Raw genomic sequence first — 21,099 nt, 5'->3', positions numbered from 1 at the left:
AGATCAGCAACACTTAGATGAGGGCATTTAATTTTTTCATTGACATCCTCTACTGGGTTCAATGCATGTAAATAAAGAAGTAAAAAGAAATACGTCTTGAATTGTAACATTCACTCAAGGGTTTTGTCCTCTGCAGAAAATGTTTCAAAAAACTCTAGAAATTCTTCAAAGTTTTTCAATATTCCCAAGATACTAGAAGCTCGCATAGTCCATCGGGTCTGGTAAAGCAGTCGTAGACCAGTTTGGTCGTTGGTGCTGTCACAGCAAATGCTTCTGAAAAGTCCCATCCTATTGTTGGATTCCCTTACAGTGTTAATTAAATCCTTGGCCAAAGCCATAATATCCCTCATAGATGTAAGATGGTGGAGAGTGTCTACAACTGCCAAGTTTTAACTGTGAGCAATGCAGTGCACATAACATGCTTTTGGTTGTATATCCAAAACTAACTTTTTTAGTCCTTTGAACTTACCTCTCACATTTGAGGCACCATCATAGCACTGCCCTCTTAAGTTATCCATTGACAAATCAAGATGAGCAAAAAGTCTTTTAAAATACTAAACAGAGTTTGTGATTCAGTGTTGGGGGTCTCGTATAAGCCAATAAAGACTATGTTGATGATTAAGAAATCATCGACAGTACGAATACAAAATGACACTTGTTCGTGAATCGAAGAATCACTTGTTTCGTCAACCATAATAGAAAAATTTTCAGTCTTCTTGATTGAAGCCAATACCTTTCTCAACACAGACTTTCCTAGTAGATCAATTATCTCATTTTGTATATCATGGGACATCCACTTATACCCCGAACACCCTCACCAATCTTTAAACTCAGGGATGTCATTCTTTCAGAGTTCCAACAATTGAAAAAAATTTGAGTTTACATCTTCGTGCCCTCTAACTGCTAATCCTTGTCGGCATAGAAACTGCACGGAAGTAAAAATTGTCTCAAGAGCAAAATAGCCTTTCTTCATATCACTATCTAACTGTTCATTCAATTGGGAGGCCACACTTTGATTAGTGATAGAATTTAATTTCAGAACACCTTCTTTACGCGTAAACATATTTTCATGAAGATGGAATTTTTCCAAAGCCTTTTTCCAGTTAGAAAACCCAATGGAAGTAAATGCATCTTCTTTTTTTGAAGACAATTGTAATAGATTTTTAGCATCTACCTCTTTGCAGGTTTTACAAAAAACTTTTTCAGTAGATGCTTCATATTCTAGCCATGTATATTTGATCAACCAATACTTCTGAAATGATCTTCCCTTACTGGATTGTCCAGGTTGCAGCTGTGAACAGTTTTCGCCTGAAGACGACGAAGCAATTGACAACACAATAATTGTTGGAGGTTGACTTGCAGTTTCATCAACTTCCAAGCACGCCTTTTTGGTAACAAATTTATCCATTGCAAACTTAATTCACAGCACAGTAAGAGACTGAAGTAAGCAAATAAAATATAGTCATATTAAATAGTCCACTAGACACTAAAGTTGGAACACTAAACATATCTGCAGCATGCACTGCACAAAACTATCCACACTGAATGACTGCGACAGCAGGGTGGGCTTTATATAGCTATGGCATCGTAATGTCTCGAAGCATCAAGGCGACGTGAGATGGAGGGTTCCAAGCACTTCTGCTCCAGTCACGCGGCCGCAGCGCTGGCCTGCTGGCACCAGACTTTACCCAAAGGTTTGTGCACCGGGGCAAATTCTAAGTGTGCCCGCAGCACCGTAACACTATCATGATTCACACCACTCGTTTTTAGTTAACCTGCTTACTACCATAATAATTATTTGTTTTAACCTGTTACTGAATGTATTTTAAAAGGTAACTATTGTCAAACAAGGAAAATACAAAATTCCAACATAATTTTGTGATTTTACAAAGCATAATACAATTGAATTTTTGACGGGGCTTGGGCCCCCTCAGTCCTTGTGGAGTCACCGACAGTGATCTGAACAATGAGCAAACAATAAAGGACACCAAGAAGAAATTCTGAAAGGGAATTAAATGTTAGGGAGGAGAAATAAAATTTTTGTAGCTTGCCAATGATTCTGTAATTCTGTCAGAGACAGCAGAGTACTTGCAAGAGCAGCTGAATGCAATGGATAGTGCCTTGAAAAGATGTTATAACACAAACATCAACAAAAGTAAAATGAAGGTAGCGGAATGTAATCTAATAAAATCAAGTGATGGTGAGAGAATTAGATTAGGAAATGAGACCCTGAAAGTAGCAGGTAAGTTTTGATATTTTGGTAGCAAAATAGCTGACAATGGTTGAAGTAGAAAGGATATAATAGAAAGACTGGCTACAGCAAGGAAAGTGTTTCTGACAAAAGGAGGTTGTTAACATCAAATATAAATTTAACTGTTTAGGAAGTCCTTTTCTGAAGGTATTTTTCTAGAGTATAGCTTTGTACAAAAGTGAAACAATGACCATAAGTAGTTTAGACAAGAAGAAAACAGAAGCTTTTGAAATGTGGTGATACAGGATAATACTGAAGATTAGATGGGCAGAGAGAATATTTAATTAGGAACTGCCAAATTGAATTGGGAAAAAAAGAAATTTATGGCACAACTTGACTAAAAGAAGGTATCAGTTGATAGGGCACATCCTAAGTCAACAAGAAATCATTAATTTGGTAATGGAGGGAAGCATGGGGTATAAGAATTGCAGAGGGAAATCAAGGCATGAATGTGGGCTGTAGTAGTTCAAATGGATGTGGACTGCAGTAGTTATTTGGAGATGAAGAGGCTTGCACAGGATAGAGTAACATGGCAACCTGCATCAAACCAATCTTTGGACTGAAAGACATACAAGAGAACAACTGATAAATGATGGTCTTTTATATTTTACACTAATGGAAAATTATAGCAATATTTAAGCCAATCCCACACATCCCAATTATATACTGGGGTGTTTATTTATCGATTGGAAACCCAATCTAATACTAATACGAGATATTAAATGTTGTAGGTTACTCAAAAAACATTCTTCATGTGGAGATAGATCAAGGATCAAGAATCAAAAGAGGAGCATTGGGAAGGAAGATAAGAAAGTCAAACAATATCATACACAATTAAATTTGTAATTTTGTTTTTTCTTATTTTTCATTTGTCCATTTGCATATTTCGACAGCACAACTGACGAGTCAACAAACAACACAAAAAGCGCCTGTTACAAATGAAGACCCTTGCTGATTCAGTTTGGTTAGTATCTAAACTAATTTCACATTCAAATGTTCATTAATTAACATGGTATCAGTTACATCTGAATGCTTCTAGAATCCCAAGCATAAATTTACACATGGAATTCTAGGGGAAAGGAGGTATTAAATTGCAAATAGTGCAGTTAGAAGTAAATGAACTGATACTGATACAAAATTAACAGACACCCACTGTAAACTACAGTGAAGAGCATGGCAGAGAGCCATTCCCATGGAACCATGTATTAGGGTTTCTCTCCATTCAATTAGTGTATGGAGTGTGGGAAATGATTACTTAAATGCCTCCATGTGAAACCCACGTGTGCATGACCCAATACTTTGCTTGTCTGACGTATTCCATGAGGTACGAAGATATGATGATCTGATTTATGATCAAAAAAATTTTTTTTATAGCCTGTAATTACAAACATTATAATAATAAGGCATGATTAATTGTTAGGAAGCATGTATTTATATCAAAAGGAAAATTCACTCGAGAAAATTATAAAATTATAATTAAGAATTTCTGGCTACAACTTATCTTCAGAAAGTGAGGTTCTTAATACTTCTGATACACATGCTCCTTGCTCCTGCAGAGGCATGCTGACAGTCATGTTAGCCACAAGCACATTTTCCACATACAACAAGACTGGATGGAAATGGTAAAAATTACCCACCATAATTCTAAATATGGATTGCAATGTACAGACGTAGATGAGAAAAACAGCTATGTACTATGAGTGAGTGTGAAATAAAATTTTGACTACTGTACAGTGAAGATAGACATACACTATCCCATGAAAGCCTACTTACAAAGTTTCAAGAACTGACTTTTAATGATGACTCTAGAAGTATACTACAACCCCCTATTTATTGCTCCTGTAGGGATCATGAGGACAAGATTAGATGAATTATAGCATATTATAGGAGGCATTTAAACAACCATTCTCCTTGTGATACATAAGTCAATTGAACAGGAAAGTTGCTAATAACTGGTACTGTGGAAAGTACCCATCACCATGCATTTCAAGTGGTTTGCAGAGTATAGATGTAAATGTAGATGAAGCCATATTTCTGGTTCACACAAATGAACTGATAAATGCAAAATACATTTCACTGTACCACTTACATAGTAGACTTAAGCTATAACATTAAATATGACATTTTCTGGCCCAGTTATGTTAATAAATAAAATCTGATAGCAATTGACAATATAAATAAGATAACAGTTATCAGGTGAGCTTAAAAATTTTTGCAACTGACCATTGCAGGGAGTAGCTGAAAGCATTGCACTTCACCATCACTATTGAAAGGAACGAAATCCAAAGGCAATTCCAGGTCAAAGACAAATTCTGTGTTTGGGAAAAGCCCTCTTTCACTTTCAAAGAAAAACCTAAAACAAAATGAATTTTTAAATATTAATAAACACTATAAACTACTTCACACTTAAAGACACATGTAACAGATATAATTAAAATGAAATAAGTGAAAAACTATTTACACTATTTTTTACTAGAAGCATGAGAGAATGAACAATCGTATGTGTGCAAACCTTGATCATCTGATATTTGCACTTACATGCCCACCCACTCACACGCCCATCCTCTCTCTCTCTCTCTCTCTCTCTCTCTCTCTCACACACACACACACACACACACACACACACACACACACACCAGCCAGTTGCAGATATGACTGTTTTTCAGTTGATATGTCTGTGTGTTACAAACGTTTCTGTATGTTGTTGAAAATATTAAATGCAGTCTTGACAGAACTCTTCCATTCCCCACAACTTTGATTTTCACAGCAGCTTTTATCATTTATTTATTTTGGTAAGGGTGTTTGGCAAAGCTAGAAATTTGCTTCTTACAGCAACTGAAACATTAAAAAGGAAAAACCAAGATGCTTCAGTTATCTTATAAATATGAAAATGTTTCTAGTTCTACAATGTCAAGGTGCTTCCTCCAAGATCCCCCCCGGCAAAATGGGCTGCCTGCTTCCTCAGGTATATGGTGGCGTGACCAAATTTTGTCCACAGTCTTTGCTGATTCCCAACGCAAGGCCAAGGTCAGCCATGACACCAGTGGGCAGTTGGCAATGAGATAGAGGGAAGCATGTTTGAATGGGATTTGACTTTGAACTACTTAGATATTTTTCTACAAGAAGACAAGGATGACATAGTAATATTACTGTGGCCCCTCACCAGAACAAAGAAGTTGTCACAACATTTTGGCTTACAGATACCTTTCAAATGACGACACCAAGTTGAGACTTTCTTTTGTGCATATTTTGCAACCTACAGAAAAAAATGTGTAACTTGTTCCAGAAATCCCTCAGTGCAGCTAAAAAGCTTGCAGTGATGCTGATTTTCTTCTGCAATACACAAATTTTTGATCAAAATTCTTAAAATAATATTTTTTCTCTGTCACAGGTGTAGCGTTTAACAACTTGTAATATTTTTACACATCATGTAACATTAAGTAATTCCTCATTTCTTATTAAGAGTGAATGTTTTCAGATGGTAATTAAACCCCTTTTCTCTTACATGCTGTCATATTTCTCCCTCAAGGTAAAGACAGTGAAATGTTTGGAAAATAGCTATTTGTTAACTTTCTTGCATTTTATTTAGGAAATTATTTCTGCATGGTACTGAATCCCTGTCATAAAGACCTTATTTACTCTCCCTCAACCGACAGGTTTACAGTAACCGAGACAAGGAGGACTTAATACATACAGGGTGTTCATTTTAAGTGAAGATATTAAAATACCTCAGACACTACACATCAGATGAATCAAGTTATAATCCCAATTTTTTTGTATCAGAGGAGGTCACCCAACAATATCACAATGGAACCACCACCCCACCCCGTGCATGGGTGGCTGGGAGCAACTTTGGGACCTTCAATGGAAACTCTAGTTTTTTTATTGCAGATTACAATTCTATGGCAAAATATACATGCATTTTGTCAGGCGCATTTTCTTTGTTTTGCCATAGATGGCACTGTAATCAGAGGAATAGGAAGGAGTGCACAGTCATAATTTACAACACGCTAATCAATGTCGCTTGAATATCCAATGACACGTGGGACCCCAATTCCATGCTGCGAGGATAGGACAGGCCAGTATTTCGTAACTTGTAATTGGAAACCCCCATCCTCAACATTGTATTTCTCCAACACATCGAGCAGCAGGTTACTCGATGTATCACTTTGGCTGTGTATTGAAATATGATGTATCATAATGGGCAGTACACCGCAACCAGAGTTCACGTATGTTTGGATGTAGAACAGGCAATGGTTCTAAACATTACAATACTTGTGCAGTGTTTACTGCCTGTACACTTACCTATCATTAGGAGAACAGACATGCAATTGGACGATGAATGTTGCAACCACAGAAAAAACTGAAATGATCCTGACTTACGAAGAATGTAGGAGAAATGTTGAGGCTGCTGTTGCCTTGTATGCCAAGCATTTTCCACAGAAAGCTCAATCTTGTTTGTTCTTTTACCAGGTTATGAATGCCTCTACACCTGATGGCAGTGTACAGGCCAGCAAAAGGAAATGAAGCAAATGTGTTGCAGGAGAAGCTAATGAAATAGGGGTGTACTAGTAGTGCACCATAACCCACGGATAAGCACCCAGCAGTTACATCACGATTCCAGTATGTTGGTAGGTAGCATTGTCACAATACTGCATTTTCATCAGTACCAACCATACCACATGTCTCTGCATCAATAACTTCATGGTGCTGATTTCCACAACCAGGAAGTGTTTTGTGAATAGGCGTGTCAACAAATACAAACCAACCCCACATTCTTTGCCGAGGTACTATTTTCTGATGAATCTACATTCACAAAGCATGGCAGCGTTAACTGGCATAGATTCCATTACCGGAGGGTAGACAGTCCTTGTTGGTTACAAGTTGACCATCAATGTCCTTGGTTGGTTACTGTATAGTGTGGCATTATGAGGAACAGACTCATTGGTTAATATTTTATCATCGGCAACCTGAATGGACACAAACATCAAACTTTTTGGAACAGGAGCTTCCAATACTACTGTCAGATGTTGCCCTAGACATTTGAAAACATGTGTTGTTTCAACAAGACGGGTGGCCAGTGCATTACGCAACTGAAGCACAGGAGGTATTAGGCTGTGTTTATACTGGTCTGTGGCTAGGCAGAGGTGGCCCTATAAATTGGCCTACTAGGTCCTTGTATTTGATGTTGCCAGATTTCTTTCTGTGGGGATATTTAAAAGACAAGGAGTACCAGGAAGTGCCAACAGGCTGTGAAGACATGGTTGACAGCATCAGAAACACCTGTACTGGCATTCCCACATATATGCTTCTGTCCTGTGTACATTCATTTGAAAAGTGTATCACTAAGTGTATGGAAGTTGGCAGTACTACTTTTGAGCACTTATTCTAATTGGAAAAGTAGAGTAGCTTTTGCCTCAAGATACAGTGGCACATCGAGCAGTTCTCTGTTGGAAGAATTCAACATTGCAAGTGGGGTTTTCAATTAGAAGTTATGAAATACTGGACTGTCCTACCCTCACAACATGGAGGTGGGGTGGCACATGCCACTGGATATTGAAGGGCCATTGAGTAGCATGTCATAATTACAAATGGTGTACCCATTTCCTATTCCTCCGATTACAGCACCACATGTGGTAAATGAAGAAAATGCTTCAGAAAAAAACATATGTAGATTTTGCTGTAGAATCATAATCTGCAATAAAAAATGGCGTTCCCAGTGAAGATTTCGTTACTGTCCCCACCCTCTCCCCCCCTCCCCTCCCACCCACCTACACGCACATGGGGTGGGATGAAGGTTCAAGTGTGGAGTCATAGGATGTCCCCCTCCAAGAAAAACAAATTGGATTATAACTTTTTTCATCAAAAGTGTAGTTTTCGAGGTATTTCAATGTCTTCAATTAAAATGAACACCCTGTGTAACGTATTTACATGAATCTAAGCCGCACTCGAATCTAAGACGCACCTGAAAAATGAGACTCGAAATAAAGGAAAAAAAAAATTCCCGAATCTAAGCCGCACCTGTAATTCTAGACTCGAAATTCAAGGGGAGAGAAAAGTTTTAGGCCGCACCTCCAAATCGAAACAAAGTTGGTCCATTGTAATATGGGACACAATTTAGGTCGAATGAATGACGATACAGCTACATTAGTTTGGTTCGAGTTGTAAGCATAGCAGTTAAGAGCTTTACTAGGTAGCCATTGCTATGCAGCAGGCGCTCCGTCCGTATTTATTCGGGTACCCTTCCTTTTTCACGTGCTTCGTCTGGTTTGAATGGATTGCTTAGTTTGATTCGATCTGATAATTGCCGTTTTCTTTGTTATAGGTGTTTACCTCACTCTTAAGCTGAAAAGGCATTACTGTACTGTGTCATGCATTGTTTGTCGCATTCTGATAGTGCGTGTTTACGGCCTGTCGCGGCTCGCGGCATGGCTTGCTTTTGTGCGCGCTACCGCCGCTTACAAAAAAGAAAAAAAAAAAAAAAGAGAGGAATCGTCTCATTAGTGAAACAATGGCAAGAGACTGCTATTTGTTGTTACTTACACTGCTGCTTTCTTTGATAATCATCAACAAGAACCAAATAATAGACTGCGTATGATAGAACATGTTCTAAACGAGAGTTAGGTGAAAATTGTTCTCCGTTTTAAAATCTTTGCGGCCGCTTCTTTAGTACATCAAATTCTGCAAAGAAATTAGTCATCTTAGGTTTAAAAATCTAGTCAGTTGCCTTGCTTCATTTCTGACTGTATCACTATTAGGCATAAGAATAATACGAATATAAACATGACATGATGTGTATATTCTTCCGCGTTTGCTGTTGTCTCACTCTATTTTCGTAGTTTATTAGGCGGACAGAATTTAAATGAGATAGCAGCAAACATGAAAAATACGTGGCAAAATGTTTATATTCTTATGATTCACATTTCATCAGGTTCCTATTAGCAACCATCTCTTCTCACAGGTAGGAAAAAATTGAGAACGTAGAGTTGGCCATATTGACAAACATCCCAAACAGTCTTGCCAGTCGGATTTTCGTAGTACATTGAAACTCTGCTACATTCGAAGATGAACAATACGGAATTTGTATTTACTTCGTTGAATAATGTATGAAAATGTGGTCGAAACTCGGGGCGGAGAAAAAAAAGCTCGTCTTGCACCCTCCTCTCTCTCTCTCTCTCTCTCTCTCTCTCTCTCTCTCTCTCTCTCTTTTTTTTTTTTTTTTTCGGCGCAGAGGTTTCGGCGCCAGTGTTTATCTTTGTGCCTACAAAGCTTGCCTGTGTAGCGCTACATATATTCGACGGCAGAAGTTAGTTGTGGCGGCACCTAGCAACATTTTTCAGAACTTCCGCTTGCTTTGCACTCGATTCTAAGCCGGAGCCGGTTTTTTGGATTACAAAAACCGGAAAAAAGTGCGGCTTGGATTCGAGTAAATACGGTAGTATTCATTAAAATGGCCAGGCTACTGTTAACAAACTTACAAAATGTCATTAAAAATTTAGTAAAAAATTAAACAATACTTTAATATCCTATTACAAGGAAGGAAATACAGTACATCATGCCTCTAAGAACACAAGTCTTAAGTAATAGCAGTCTGTTCTGACATACTCATAAACTTCTCAGTTTTGAGTTTTACATTCATCACTTAATTTCTAAATTCCATATAATTTTTGAACCAACTAAAATAGTGGGGCAGAGGGTGTGCTCATTGCAATGCCCATGCTCAGTATAAATAAATACACATCTTCCTTCATAGGTCACAAGGTATTTTATTTTCAATTCTATGATGCTTTCTCCCCATCAATCTGTATTTTTTTCAAGCAAGAGATACATCTTGTCTTCAGTGCTCATCTTCTTCATTTTACGTAAATTTGTGCTGCTGGCATCAGGACCTTTTTTTATCTGCACAGAAGTTGTATGATCATCTAAAACATCTAATGGAGCTTGTATCTCTCCATCTCAGGCTCTTCCAGGTAACACACAGTGTGTTATGGGGTGATCACTCTCTTGTAGAAAGAATTCAAAAGCCAAGATGGCTTAAATATTGTTTACTAGATGACCGGTTTCAACACACTAAATGTTCCATCATCGGATCTGTGAAGATCTAACATGACACCTTTAGTGTGTTGAAACCGGTCATCTAGTAAACAATATGTAAGCAATCTTGGCTTTTGAATTCTCTCTTTCAGGTAAGTTATACAGATTCAACTGCTGTATTATCTCTGGATCAATTACATTGTTTGAAACAATACTGCCGGTGTTCTCTTCCAACTGAAAGAGTCAAATATTGGAGGCAGGTCAGCAACAAAATATTGCCTGTTTTAGTTCATCAAATGTATCAATACCGTGCTTGCAGAAAGTTTAGGGACACATCTAAATTTCATTGAATTTACATGTCCCTCTTAAGTAACAACATTACAGTCAATTTTTTTTGCATTATGTTATGAGAGATCTATATTGTGAGACTATATTAGAAATTTTGCTGCCTTGGCTCTAATATCTTTGGAGATTTTATGTTGTTCTGTTTTGTAAACAGTGCTAAAGAAAGTCCTGTTTCTCAAACTAAAATGTTTTCTTTCTCTAAAACTTCTATTTCTACTGCTATGAAAATTTTAATGTCTCTTTATTTCTCTGTAGCAATTACAAAAATAATAATACAACAAGGGAAAAAAATCCTAGTGATTTTGTTACCTTTCAAGCAAACTTATTTTCCCTCAGTAAATTTGATGACACAATTAGTCAGTTTCGTTCTGTGGTAACTACCAATCAGCAACACTTAGACAAATTCTCATCACAGTTGTTTTCTCTGGGTCTTGCTTGTGACAGAACCTCAGTCAAAACAGGTCTAAATGTTGCCAATCAGGAGTTATTGCAGCACGGAACTTATCAGTTCTACCACCAAATTTATCAGAGAAAAATTTTGTGTGAGAGGCAACAAAATAAAAACCTTTTTCTCAAATTGTATTTGTATTAGTATGATTTATATGCTGCAGTAAAACAGCAGTAAGAATTTCATAGCTGAAGCAATAGCAGTTTTCAAGAAGGGAAATATTTTAGTCATAAAAACATTATTTTTTAGCTTTGTTTAAAAAAACAGTAAAATATTCCATCTCGCAAGGTATTAGAACTACAGCAGTGAAATTTTAACTGAAAACCCGTAATATGTCAGCAGAACTGCGGAAGAAGTCTGCATTCGTCTACAAATTGTCTCCTATTTATTTCCCAGTTCCTTGAGCAGAAAAACTTCCGGAACAAGCAAAGGAATTTCTGAGTGAAAGTCAGTTTTCCAGCTGTGACAGTGCTGGAACAAAGTGCCCTTGTACTTATAACACCTTAAATCTAAAGACACTAATGTTGAGTGACTAACTTACAGAGTATCACTTTCTGTGAGTGCCTCACTGTTCCTGTTGCTAATGCGAGCCACTGTCACGTCTTGGACAATGCATCATTAGAGAAAAAAGTGAAGCACCCAGAAGAGATGCACAGATGATAATGTAGCTTCATACACATAGACACCATCAGCACATATGTAAATGATTAGAGTTGCAAATTTTCTGTGACAGGTAGAGTGGCCACCAGAGTACATTAGCGTTCATGTTTCATATTTTTACCAGGCGTGATAGGAGTGTGAAAAGTGACAGATGTTGACTGACTGCTGCAACAGATACAGAGATACTCATGTGAGACAGCATTATCAGCACGTAACAGAATTTGAAAGAAGCCTCATTGTGAATGTCCCCCCCCCCCCTTCCCCCTCCCCACCCACGGACATCTGTGCCTGCCATACGAGAACATGTAATGGACTCCCTGTAACATTCTGTGTCATGCCATACCACTGGTCAGAGACTAGCAGCAACTGCACTAGGCAATTACTTTCCCATGTACAAGCTACTGTTTACATCATTTGACTGTATTTGGAATGGCGCCACGGCAAGGAAGCATGGAATACTGATGAATGGCACTGCATTGTATTCACCAATCAATTGTGGTTATGTACTACCCCAGATGATTATGGCAAAACCTGGGAAGAGGTTCCATTCTTCCAATGTTTTAGAGAAGCACAGTGGTGTTACTCCTGGCATCACTGTATGGGGAACAGGGTGTATATGCAGACAAGAAAAAAAAAATCCGATTTTCTGGTTAAAAATACACTTTTCCCCATGCGAAAATTCGCTTTTTCCTGGGTGAAAGTACATTTTCTCCATGTTAAGCGACAATATACTTTCCCTCAATGCTGTAAAACTTATCAATTCTTCGAATATTGAAAGTTTTATATACTTGCATAGAACATCCCAACACTTTAGGAAACAAAACGCAGCAAGAAACAGCACATTTTGTGAAGATCTTTGATGTGCGGCAGCATTTACAGTGTGTATTTTCACATTATAAAAGTACAAACACAAATTCCACAAAATACAGCATGACAGCTTCTGAAGTACTGAAATGTAGAATGCGATGCGCTTTTGTCAGTCAATTACAGCTCATGCCACACAATTTTGCCAGCCAATGACAGCACATATTCAAAGCAATAGGACATGTGATGGGGTCAGGCAATAGCAACATCATAGGTACGAAGTGTGAAACACAAATAAGAAATGTTAATGGTTTAAATTAATATGCACACATATAGCTACAAGAAAAGCTAAGATTTTACATATAATATTTATTGTCAAAAAGTTTTTGCTGTTTTTTCTGAGGGTGTAGTTAGGTAGGGTTCTAAGACCACAACTTAAATTACAGCAGCTGAATGTTACTGATGAGCACAATTATAAATTTCACTGTTGTGCACCGAACATTTAATAGATTACCTGGCAGAATACACTTCCCGTCAACTTTTGCATAAAAAAAGCTAGTTACATGTGAAATTGCTCAAGAACTCATTCTGCAATTTTTTTGAAGGATAATTATACTTTTGCCAACATTATTACATAATTTATATCTAAAAAAGATGGTGTAACTTACCAAACGAAGGCATTGGTATGTTGATAGAGACACTAACAAACACAAACACACACACAAGATTCAAACTTTCGCAACCCATGGCTGCTTCATCAGGAAAGAAGAAAGGAGAGGGAAAGACGAAAGGATGTGGGTTTTAAGGGAGAGGGTAAGGAGTCATTCCAATCCCGGGAGTGGAAAGGGAGAAAAAGGGACAGTATACACTCGCACACAGACACATATCCATCCGCACATATACAGGCACAGCAGACTTATGTAAAGGCAAAGAGTTTGGGCAGAGATGCCAGTCGAGGCGGAAGTACAGAGGCAAAGATGTTGTTGAATGACAGGTGAGGTATGAGCGGCGGCAACTTGAAATTAGCAGGGGTTGAGGCCTGGTGGGTAACGGGAAGAGAGGATTTATTGAAGGACAAGTTCCCATCTCCGGAGTGCTGATAGGTTGGTGTTAGTGGGAAGTATCCAGATAACCTGGATGGTGTAACACTGTGCCAAGATGTGCTGGCCGTGCACCAATGCATGTTTAGCCACAGGGTGATCGTCATTACCAACAAACACTGTCTGCCTGTGTCCGTTCATGCGAATGGACAGTTTGTTGCTGGTCATTCCCACATAGAGAGCTTCACAGTGTAGGCAGGTCAGTTGGTAAATCACGTGGGTGCTTTCACACGTGGCTCTGCCTTTTGGGAGGGCGAATGGGACAGGTTTTACACCGGAGGCGGTTGCAAGGGTAGGAGCCAGAGGGTAGGGAAGGTGGTTTGGGGATTTCATAGGGATGAACCAAGAGGTTACGAAGGTTAGGTGGACGGCAGAAAGACACTCTTGGTGGAGTGGGGAGGATTTCATGAAGGATGGATCTCATTTCAGGGCAGGGTTTGAGGAAGTCGTATCCCTGCTGGAGAGCCACATTCAGAGTCTGATCCAGTCCCAGAAAGTATCATGTCACAAGTGGGGCACTTTTGGGGTTCTTCTGTGGGAGGTTCTGGGTTTGAGAGGATGAGGAAGTGGCTCTGGTTATTTGCTTCTGTATCAGGTCGGGAGGGTAGTTGCGGGATACGAAAGCCACGTGTGAAAGCACCCACGTGAGTTACCAACTGACCTGCCTACACTGTGAAGCTCTCTATGTGGGAATGACCAGCAACAAACTATCCATTCGCATGAACGGACACAGGCAGACAGTGTTTGTTGGTAATGACGATCACCCTGTGGCTAAACATGCCTTGGTGCACGGCCAGCACATTTTGGCACAGTGTTACACCGTCCGGGTTATCTGGATACTTCCCACTAACACTAATCTATCAGAACTTCGGAGATGGGAACTTGCCCTTCAATATATCCTCTCTTACCATTGCCCACCAGGCCTCAACATCCGCTAATTTCAAGTTGCCGCCGCTCATACCTCACCTGTCATTCAACAACATCTTTGCTTCTGTACTTCTGCCTTGACTGACATCTCTGCCCAAACTCTTTGCCTTTACATAAGTCTGCTTGTGCCTGTATATGTGCGGATGGATGTGTGTGTGTGTGTGTGTGTGCGTGTGTGTGCGTGTGTGTGTGTGTGTGTGTGTGTGTGCGCGCGAGTGTATACTGTCCTTTTTTCCCCCTTTCCGCTCCCGGGATTGGAATGACTCCTTACCTTCTCCCTTAAAACCCACATCCTTTCATCTTTCCCTCTCCTTCCCTCTTTCCTGATGAAGCAACCGTGGGTTGTGAAAGCTTGAATTTTGTGTGTGTGTTTGTGTTTGTTAGTGTCTCTATCAACATACCAATGCTTTTGTTTGGTAAGTTACACCATCTTTTTTACATATATTTTTCCCACGTGGAATGTTTCCCTCTATTATATTCATATTATTACATAATTTGTAATCTATGAAACAATTAAAAGAAACATGACAAACTAACCTTCAACCTTGGTCTTTTTTAGCATGGGTCACCTTTATAGATATAAAACACAAATGTGCCAATAAAATTTTAAGTTATAGCATAAATGACAGGTCTTTTGATCCCAAAATTTTTCTAACTGCCTGGGCCTCAGTGTTAAATTCTGAATGAGAGTCTAATGCTCCGTGCATGTTCTCACATGCAACATATTTCATCTTGCTTAAAAGGAAATTTACTTGGAAAATAACACTTCTCAAACCAACATTCGTAATATTTTCCCACCACCTAGTGAAATGTAAACAGTTATGAAGTCATGCTCATTGAAATGAGGCCCATGAGAAAGACACATCAAAAGCAGTTAGTTGTTACGAAGTATTGCATAGTCTATGACACATTGTACTGCTAGCAGACATTTGTGCATGCACTGTGTTTTGTTGTTGTAAATGGCACTTGTACTTTGTAACTCAAGTTTTGTTTCAGCATTATTCTCTTGTTTATGTTTTATTACTGCAGTATTATTCTGCAGTCGAAGGCTAAAGTAAAATTCTTTGTTAGAGTGTCAGTTCTTACTAGCCAAAATCACAAAAATTTAACTGAAAACTAAAACAATGAAAAATTCCCACGTTTTTCCTGGGTGAAAAAATTCCTGGGTTTTTCTTGGATTTTCCAGTTGTCCTGGGGCAAACACGCCCTGGAGGAATCATTGTGCATGCAGATAGTGGTTGAGGGAACTCTGAAAATGACAATGGTACACCATGGGCATCCTCTCATTGTTACCTCTCTTGTGACATTATTTTGGTACCTTTTTCAACAGGACAATGCTCATGCATACATGGCATTTATCTCATAAAGTCTACATAATGCTCAGGTACTTCCGTAGCCAGCAAGATTCCCCTACCTGTCTCCAATAGAACATGTGTGGTACCAGCATGAATGTCAGCTCCATTCCACACTCTACATCCAGGATTTCAAGGGCCAATTACAACAGTTGTAGACCAGATTGCCTGAAGAGAGGATACGAAGGCTTTATAATGCCCTTCCCTACCAAACAGTTGTAAGCACCCAGCACGGATTAGATCCAGTGTCATACCGATAACTGGCCTCTTACTGCCAATTTCTTTGTAAATTTGATTCAATATTGTAAGCTCTGAAATAACAGTGCATACCATCTCAACCTGTGAAGTTTCATTTCATTTCCTTCTCTCCTTCTGGGTGTTTCACTTTTTTTGTCAAGCAGTGCAGAACAGTTAATCAAAAACTTAAAAAAAAAATCTGTACCCTGTATTGTATTCTCACCCAAGAGTCACAGTAGTATTCCAACATCAAGCACTATATGGAGGTGGTATCAAGTGGCCATCTCTGAAGAGCATGGAGTGTTGAAATTGTGTCCTAGGCCAGCGGATTCACACATACAGGTGACTAAGGGGAGTAGTCCTTGGTTTCATAGATGCCTTAAATATGTGAGTATGACAGTAAGGAAGTCAATTCACATACCAGCTATCCTTTATGTGCCATTACAATGCTGTGCTAAATTACTTTACTATGGACTGTGATTTTGATATGGATACAGCTAGATTATTTGGACATTGCTTATGTCGGACTTGGCTTCCTTTCCTGGATTCATTGTCTTGCAACTTCCTGTGTGAAATTTCTCACTACTGTCCCCAGGCTTGTACAGATTCTGAAAATGTTTAAGCATAAATTGGCACATCACGTTACCTGCCATACCAATCAGTGGCAGAACTACAAATGTGATTTTCAACACCACATTGTAGGACTCACTGATCTTATTCATAAAGAACATTTTAAGTTGGTTCCTGACAAGTTACAAAGCCCTGCTCACACTTCATGAAGTAAGTATAGTGGAAGGTCTAAATATGAATTATATCAGAGCTTCTTCTTGTTTTTGGTAATCTAACTTATTGTCACTAAAGTAAGTTTGTTTACATATGATTGAGACTAGACTTAATCTTTCGTAAACGTGTTTTCTTGTTTTTCTGTAATTTAATTTGACTTATTCTCGCTAAAGTAAGATTTTCACCATGAGTGAAAAGTGCCTGACATGCCATATAATTGGTAGCTCCAGGGTTTGGTGTGATGGGTGCAGTAGTTTTTTCCATTGGGGTACTGTAGTGGCATGGGAAATGGGGAAGTGGATCAGACTCATCCATGGTTCTGTAGGATATGCAGTAGGGATAGGAAAATAGTGGAACAGGAGGGGAAAATTGCTGCCCTTCAGGCACAGTTAGAGCAGGCTAGGGAAGATCTGAACAGGTTAAGGAGGGAGAAGGGTAAAGAGAGGTGGGAAGTGGCAACTGGTAACAGGAGTAACAGACCCAGAACTTTGTCAGACAGCTTTGTGGTGAATGTCAAGAATAAGTTTGACCTGTTGCTTCAGTTAGAAGCTGATGAGCCTCAGACAGAGGTAGGTGTAGAGAGGGCACAACAAACTTTCAGTAGAAAATTGAATAAGGATGTAGGGAAGTCAGCAAAGAGAAAGAAAGTTTTGTTGTTAGGTAGTTCACATGCCAGAGGTGTAGGCCAACTTTTGCAGGACCAGCTAGGATCGAATACCAAGTCACAAATTTTTTTAAACCAAGTGCTGGTCTGGGTCAGGTGACAGAGGATTTAGGTTCACTCTGTAAAGATTTTACCAAGGAAGACACCATGTTTATTCTGGGTGGGCCGGGCGATAGTATTGACAGAGATCCTGGGTACAATATAGAGTGTGACCTGGCAAAAACTGCATCACCAACGAGACTTACCGGTGTTAAGTTTGTGTCTGTTCTGAGACGCCATGACCAACATCATTTAAACTCTTCTGTTGGGAGAGTTAATTTGGAGTTGGAACGGCTGCTTGGGTCGGGTGCGGGGTCACATATTGGTTTGGCTCCTGTTGATTCTCTCAGTAGGTGGGATTATACTAGACATGGCCTACACCTCAACAGGAAAGGGAAGGGTAAACTGGCTGGTCTAATAGCAGGAAATGTAAGAGGGGGAGGCACAGCCATGAGTGGTAATATACCAGTGGTCATAGGTGTTGGAGCAGCACCTTTTTTAGGATAGGTAGGACAGAATGAAGTCAAGTTCTGAGAGAAGTAAAGATTGAAACAAACCTTCAGTTTGATAAAGAAAGAAAACAGCATAATCCTGGCACATTGGATCAGCGAACACAGCTGTTGATTAAAAATTTACAGCAATCAGCAGAAATTTTATTTCCATCAGATTTCATCTCGGTAAATGTGAAATGCCAACTATCTTTAGTGCATCAAAATATTTGAGGGCTTAGAAGTAAAATTAATGAACTACTTATGTGCATTGATGAATTAGAGTCATCGAACCAAGTTGATATAATCTGCCTCTCTGAACATCATGTGACCACTGGTATACAGGGTGTTACAAAAAGGTACGGCCAAACTTTCAGGAAACATTCCTCACACAGAAATAAAGAAAAGATGTTATGTGGACATGTGTCCGGAAACGCTTAATTTCCATGTTAGAGCTCATTTTAGTTTCGTCAGTATGTACTGTATTTCCTCGATTCACCGCCAGTTGGCCCAACTGAAGGAAGGTAATGTTGCAATTGTGCAATCACGTCATCAACACAGATTTTCTGTGAACGTTTGGGCAGGCATTGTTGGTGATGTCTTGATTGGGCCCCATGTTCTTCCACCTACGCTCAATGGAGCACGTTATCATGATTTCATATGGGATACTCTACCTGTGCTGCTAGAACATGTGCCTTTACAAGTACGACACAACATGTGGTTCATGCACGATGGAGCTCCTGCACATTTCAGTCGCAGTGCTCGTACGCTTCTCAACAACAGATTCGGTGACCGATGGATTGGTAGAGGTGGACCAATTCCATGGCCTCCACGCTCTCCTGACCTCAACCCTCTTGACTTTCATTTATGGAGGCATTTGAAAGCTCTTGTCTACGCAACCCCGGTACCAAATGTAGAGACTCTTTGTGCTCGTATTGTGGATGGCTGTGATACAATATGCCATTCTCCAGGGCTGCATCAGCGCATCAGGGATTCCATGCGACGGAGGGTGGGTGCATGTATCCTCGCTATCGGAGGACATTTTGAACATTTCCTGTAACAAAGTGTTTGAAGTCACGCTGGTATGTTCTGTTGCTGTGTGTTTCCATTCCATGATTAATGTGATTTGAAGAGAAGTAATAAAATGAGCTCTAACATGGAAAGTAAGCGTTTCCGGACACATGTCCACATAACATATTTTCTTTATTTGTGTGTGAGGAATGTTTCCTGAAAGTTTGGCTGTACCTTTTTGTAATACCCTGTAGATATGTTAAACCTTACAGAATTTAAGTTAGCCTCCTACTTCTGTAGACAAAAGATGGAGAAAGGAGGAGTTGACACATTTGTTAAAAACTGTTTTAAATTTAAGAATATTGACATTAAAAATTTTGCTTAGAGCAGCACTTAGAAGCATGTGCAACAGAGATAGAATTTCATAATAGGTCCTTTATAATAGTAGCCATATACAAAGCACCTTCAGGAAATTTCAACCTGTTTATAAATGGTCTTGAAGATTTATTATCTCGTCTAAAATTAAAAAAAAAAACAAAGAGCTAGTGGTGGCTGGTGATTTTAATATGGATGTCCCGAAAAGCACTGTCAATGAACAGTTACTGAAATCAGTTACATTGTTATTCAATTTAATTTCTACTGTAAATTTCCCAACTAGGGTATACAAATGTTCTAAGACTGCCATTGATAATATATTTATAGACAATTCTAGGCAACTAAGCCACATTACAAAACCAGTAGTAAATGGGCTATCTGACCATGACATGCAACACCTAACATTAAATTTTGAAAATTGTCAGGGTAAAACATCTATCAGAACTGAGTACAGAAGGCCAGTAAAACAGTCAAAACTGAAAAAATTTAGGAGATTGCTCAAAGAAATTAATTGGATGGATGTTTACAGCATCCAAGACACAGTTGAAAATACAAAACATTCATTAATAAAGTTAGCACCTTATTTGAAAGGGATAAAGATATCATGTGAGATAAAAAGGAAATTCTATTTGATACGTAGGGCCACCTTTGATACTAGCATTATAGCTCATTACAAAAATTACTACAAAATATTGAAGAAGGTTATCCAGAAATCTAAACACCTGCATTATGAGAAGAAGATAAATACATCCAGCAATAAAATAAAAACAATATGGGATATAGTTAAGTCAGAGACAGGTAGGACCAGAAATGAGGAGGAACAAATAGCTCTAAAAATAAATGAAACCCTGGTAACAAACGCATGTTGTGTTGCAAACCATTTAAACAAGTATTTTGTCTCTGTTACTGATAGCATGGGGTTGTCAGGTTCAGTAAATAATGCAATGGAATATCTGAGACCAGTGCACACAAGCAGTCTCAGTAAAATGGAATTGACACTTACTTCATCCAAAGAAATAGAATCTATCACAAAGTCCTGCAATGGAGTATCTGAGACCAGTGCACACAAGCAATCTCAGTAAAATGGAATTGACACTTACTTCATCCAAAGAAATAGAATCCATCATAAAGTCCTTGAAACCAAAGCATTCTAGTGGTTATGATAACATATCAACAAAGTTAATAAAAGAGTGTTCATGTCAGCTTAGTCATATCTTAAGTTATTTGTGTAATCAATCACTTGTCACAGGAACATTCCCGGACTGGCTTAAATATGCTGAAGTTATACCTCTCCACAAGAAAGGGGACAAAGAAATGCCGTCAAATTACCAACCGATCTAACTTTTGCCAGCTTTTTCAAAAATCTTTGAAAAGGTTATGTTCAAGTGTCTACTTAAGCACCTTAGTGAAAATAAAGTACTGTCAGAGTCACAGTTTGGGTTTCTTAAGGGTTCTGATATTGAGAAAGCTATTTACACTTACAGCAAAAATGTCCTTAATTCATTGGACAACAAATCAGAGGCAACTGGCACATTCTGTGACCTGTCAAAGGCGTTTGACTATGTGAATCACAGCATTCTT

General features: G+C 38.8%; 1 protein-coding gene across 7 annotated transcripts in view; it reads right to left on the bottom strand.

Annotated features, from left to right (window-relative positions):
- Positions 1-21,099, bottom strand: part of LOC126178436 (uncharacterized) — a 290,068-nt gene that overhangs the window by 153,131 nt on the left and 115,838 nt on the right. For all 7 annotated transcript variants that reach the window (XR_007536368.1, XM_049924532.1, XM_049924531.1 and 4 more), the window contains one exon: positions 4,475-4,604. Coding sequence is in view for 6 of the 7 variants with exons in the window: in XM_049924532.1 (XP_049780489.1) it covers positions 4,475-4,604 (130 nt within the window). In the remaining variant the exon portion in view is untranslated. The remainder of the gene's footprint in view (positions 1-4,474; positions 4,605-21,099) is intronic.

This window comes from Schistocerca cancellata, chromosome 1 (assembly GCF_023864275.1).
Source record: "Schistocerca cancellata isolate TAMUIC-IGC-003103 chromosome 1, iqSchCanc2.1, whole genome shotgun sequence".
Lineage (NCBI taxonomy): Eukaryota > Metazoa > Arthropoda > Insecta > Orthoptera > Acrididae > Schistocerca > Schistocerca cancellata.
This window is presented reverse-complemented; position numbering and strand designations above follow the sequence as displayed.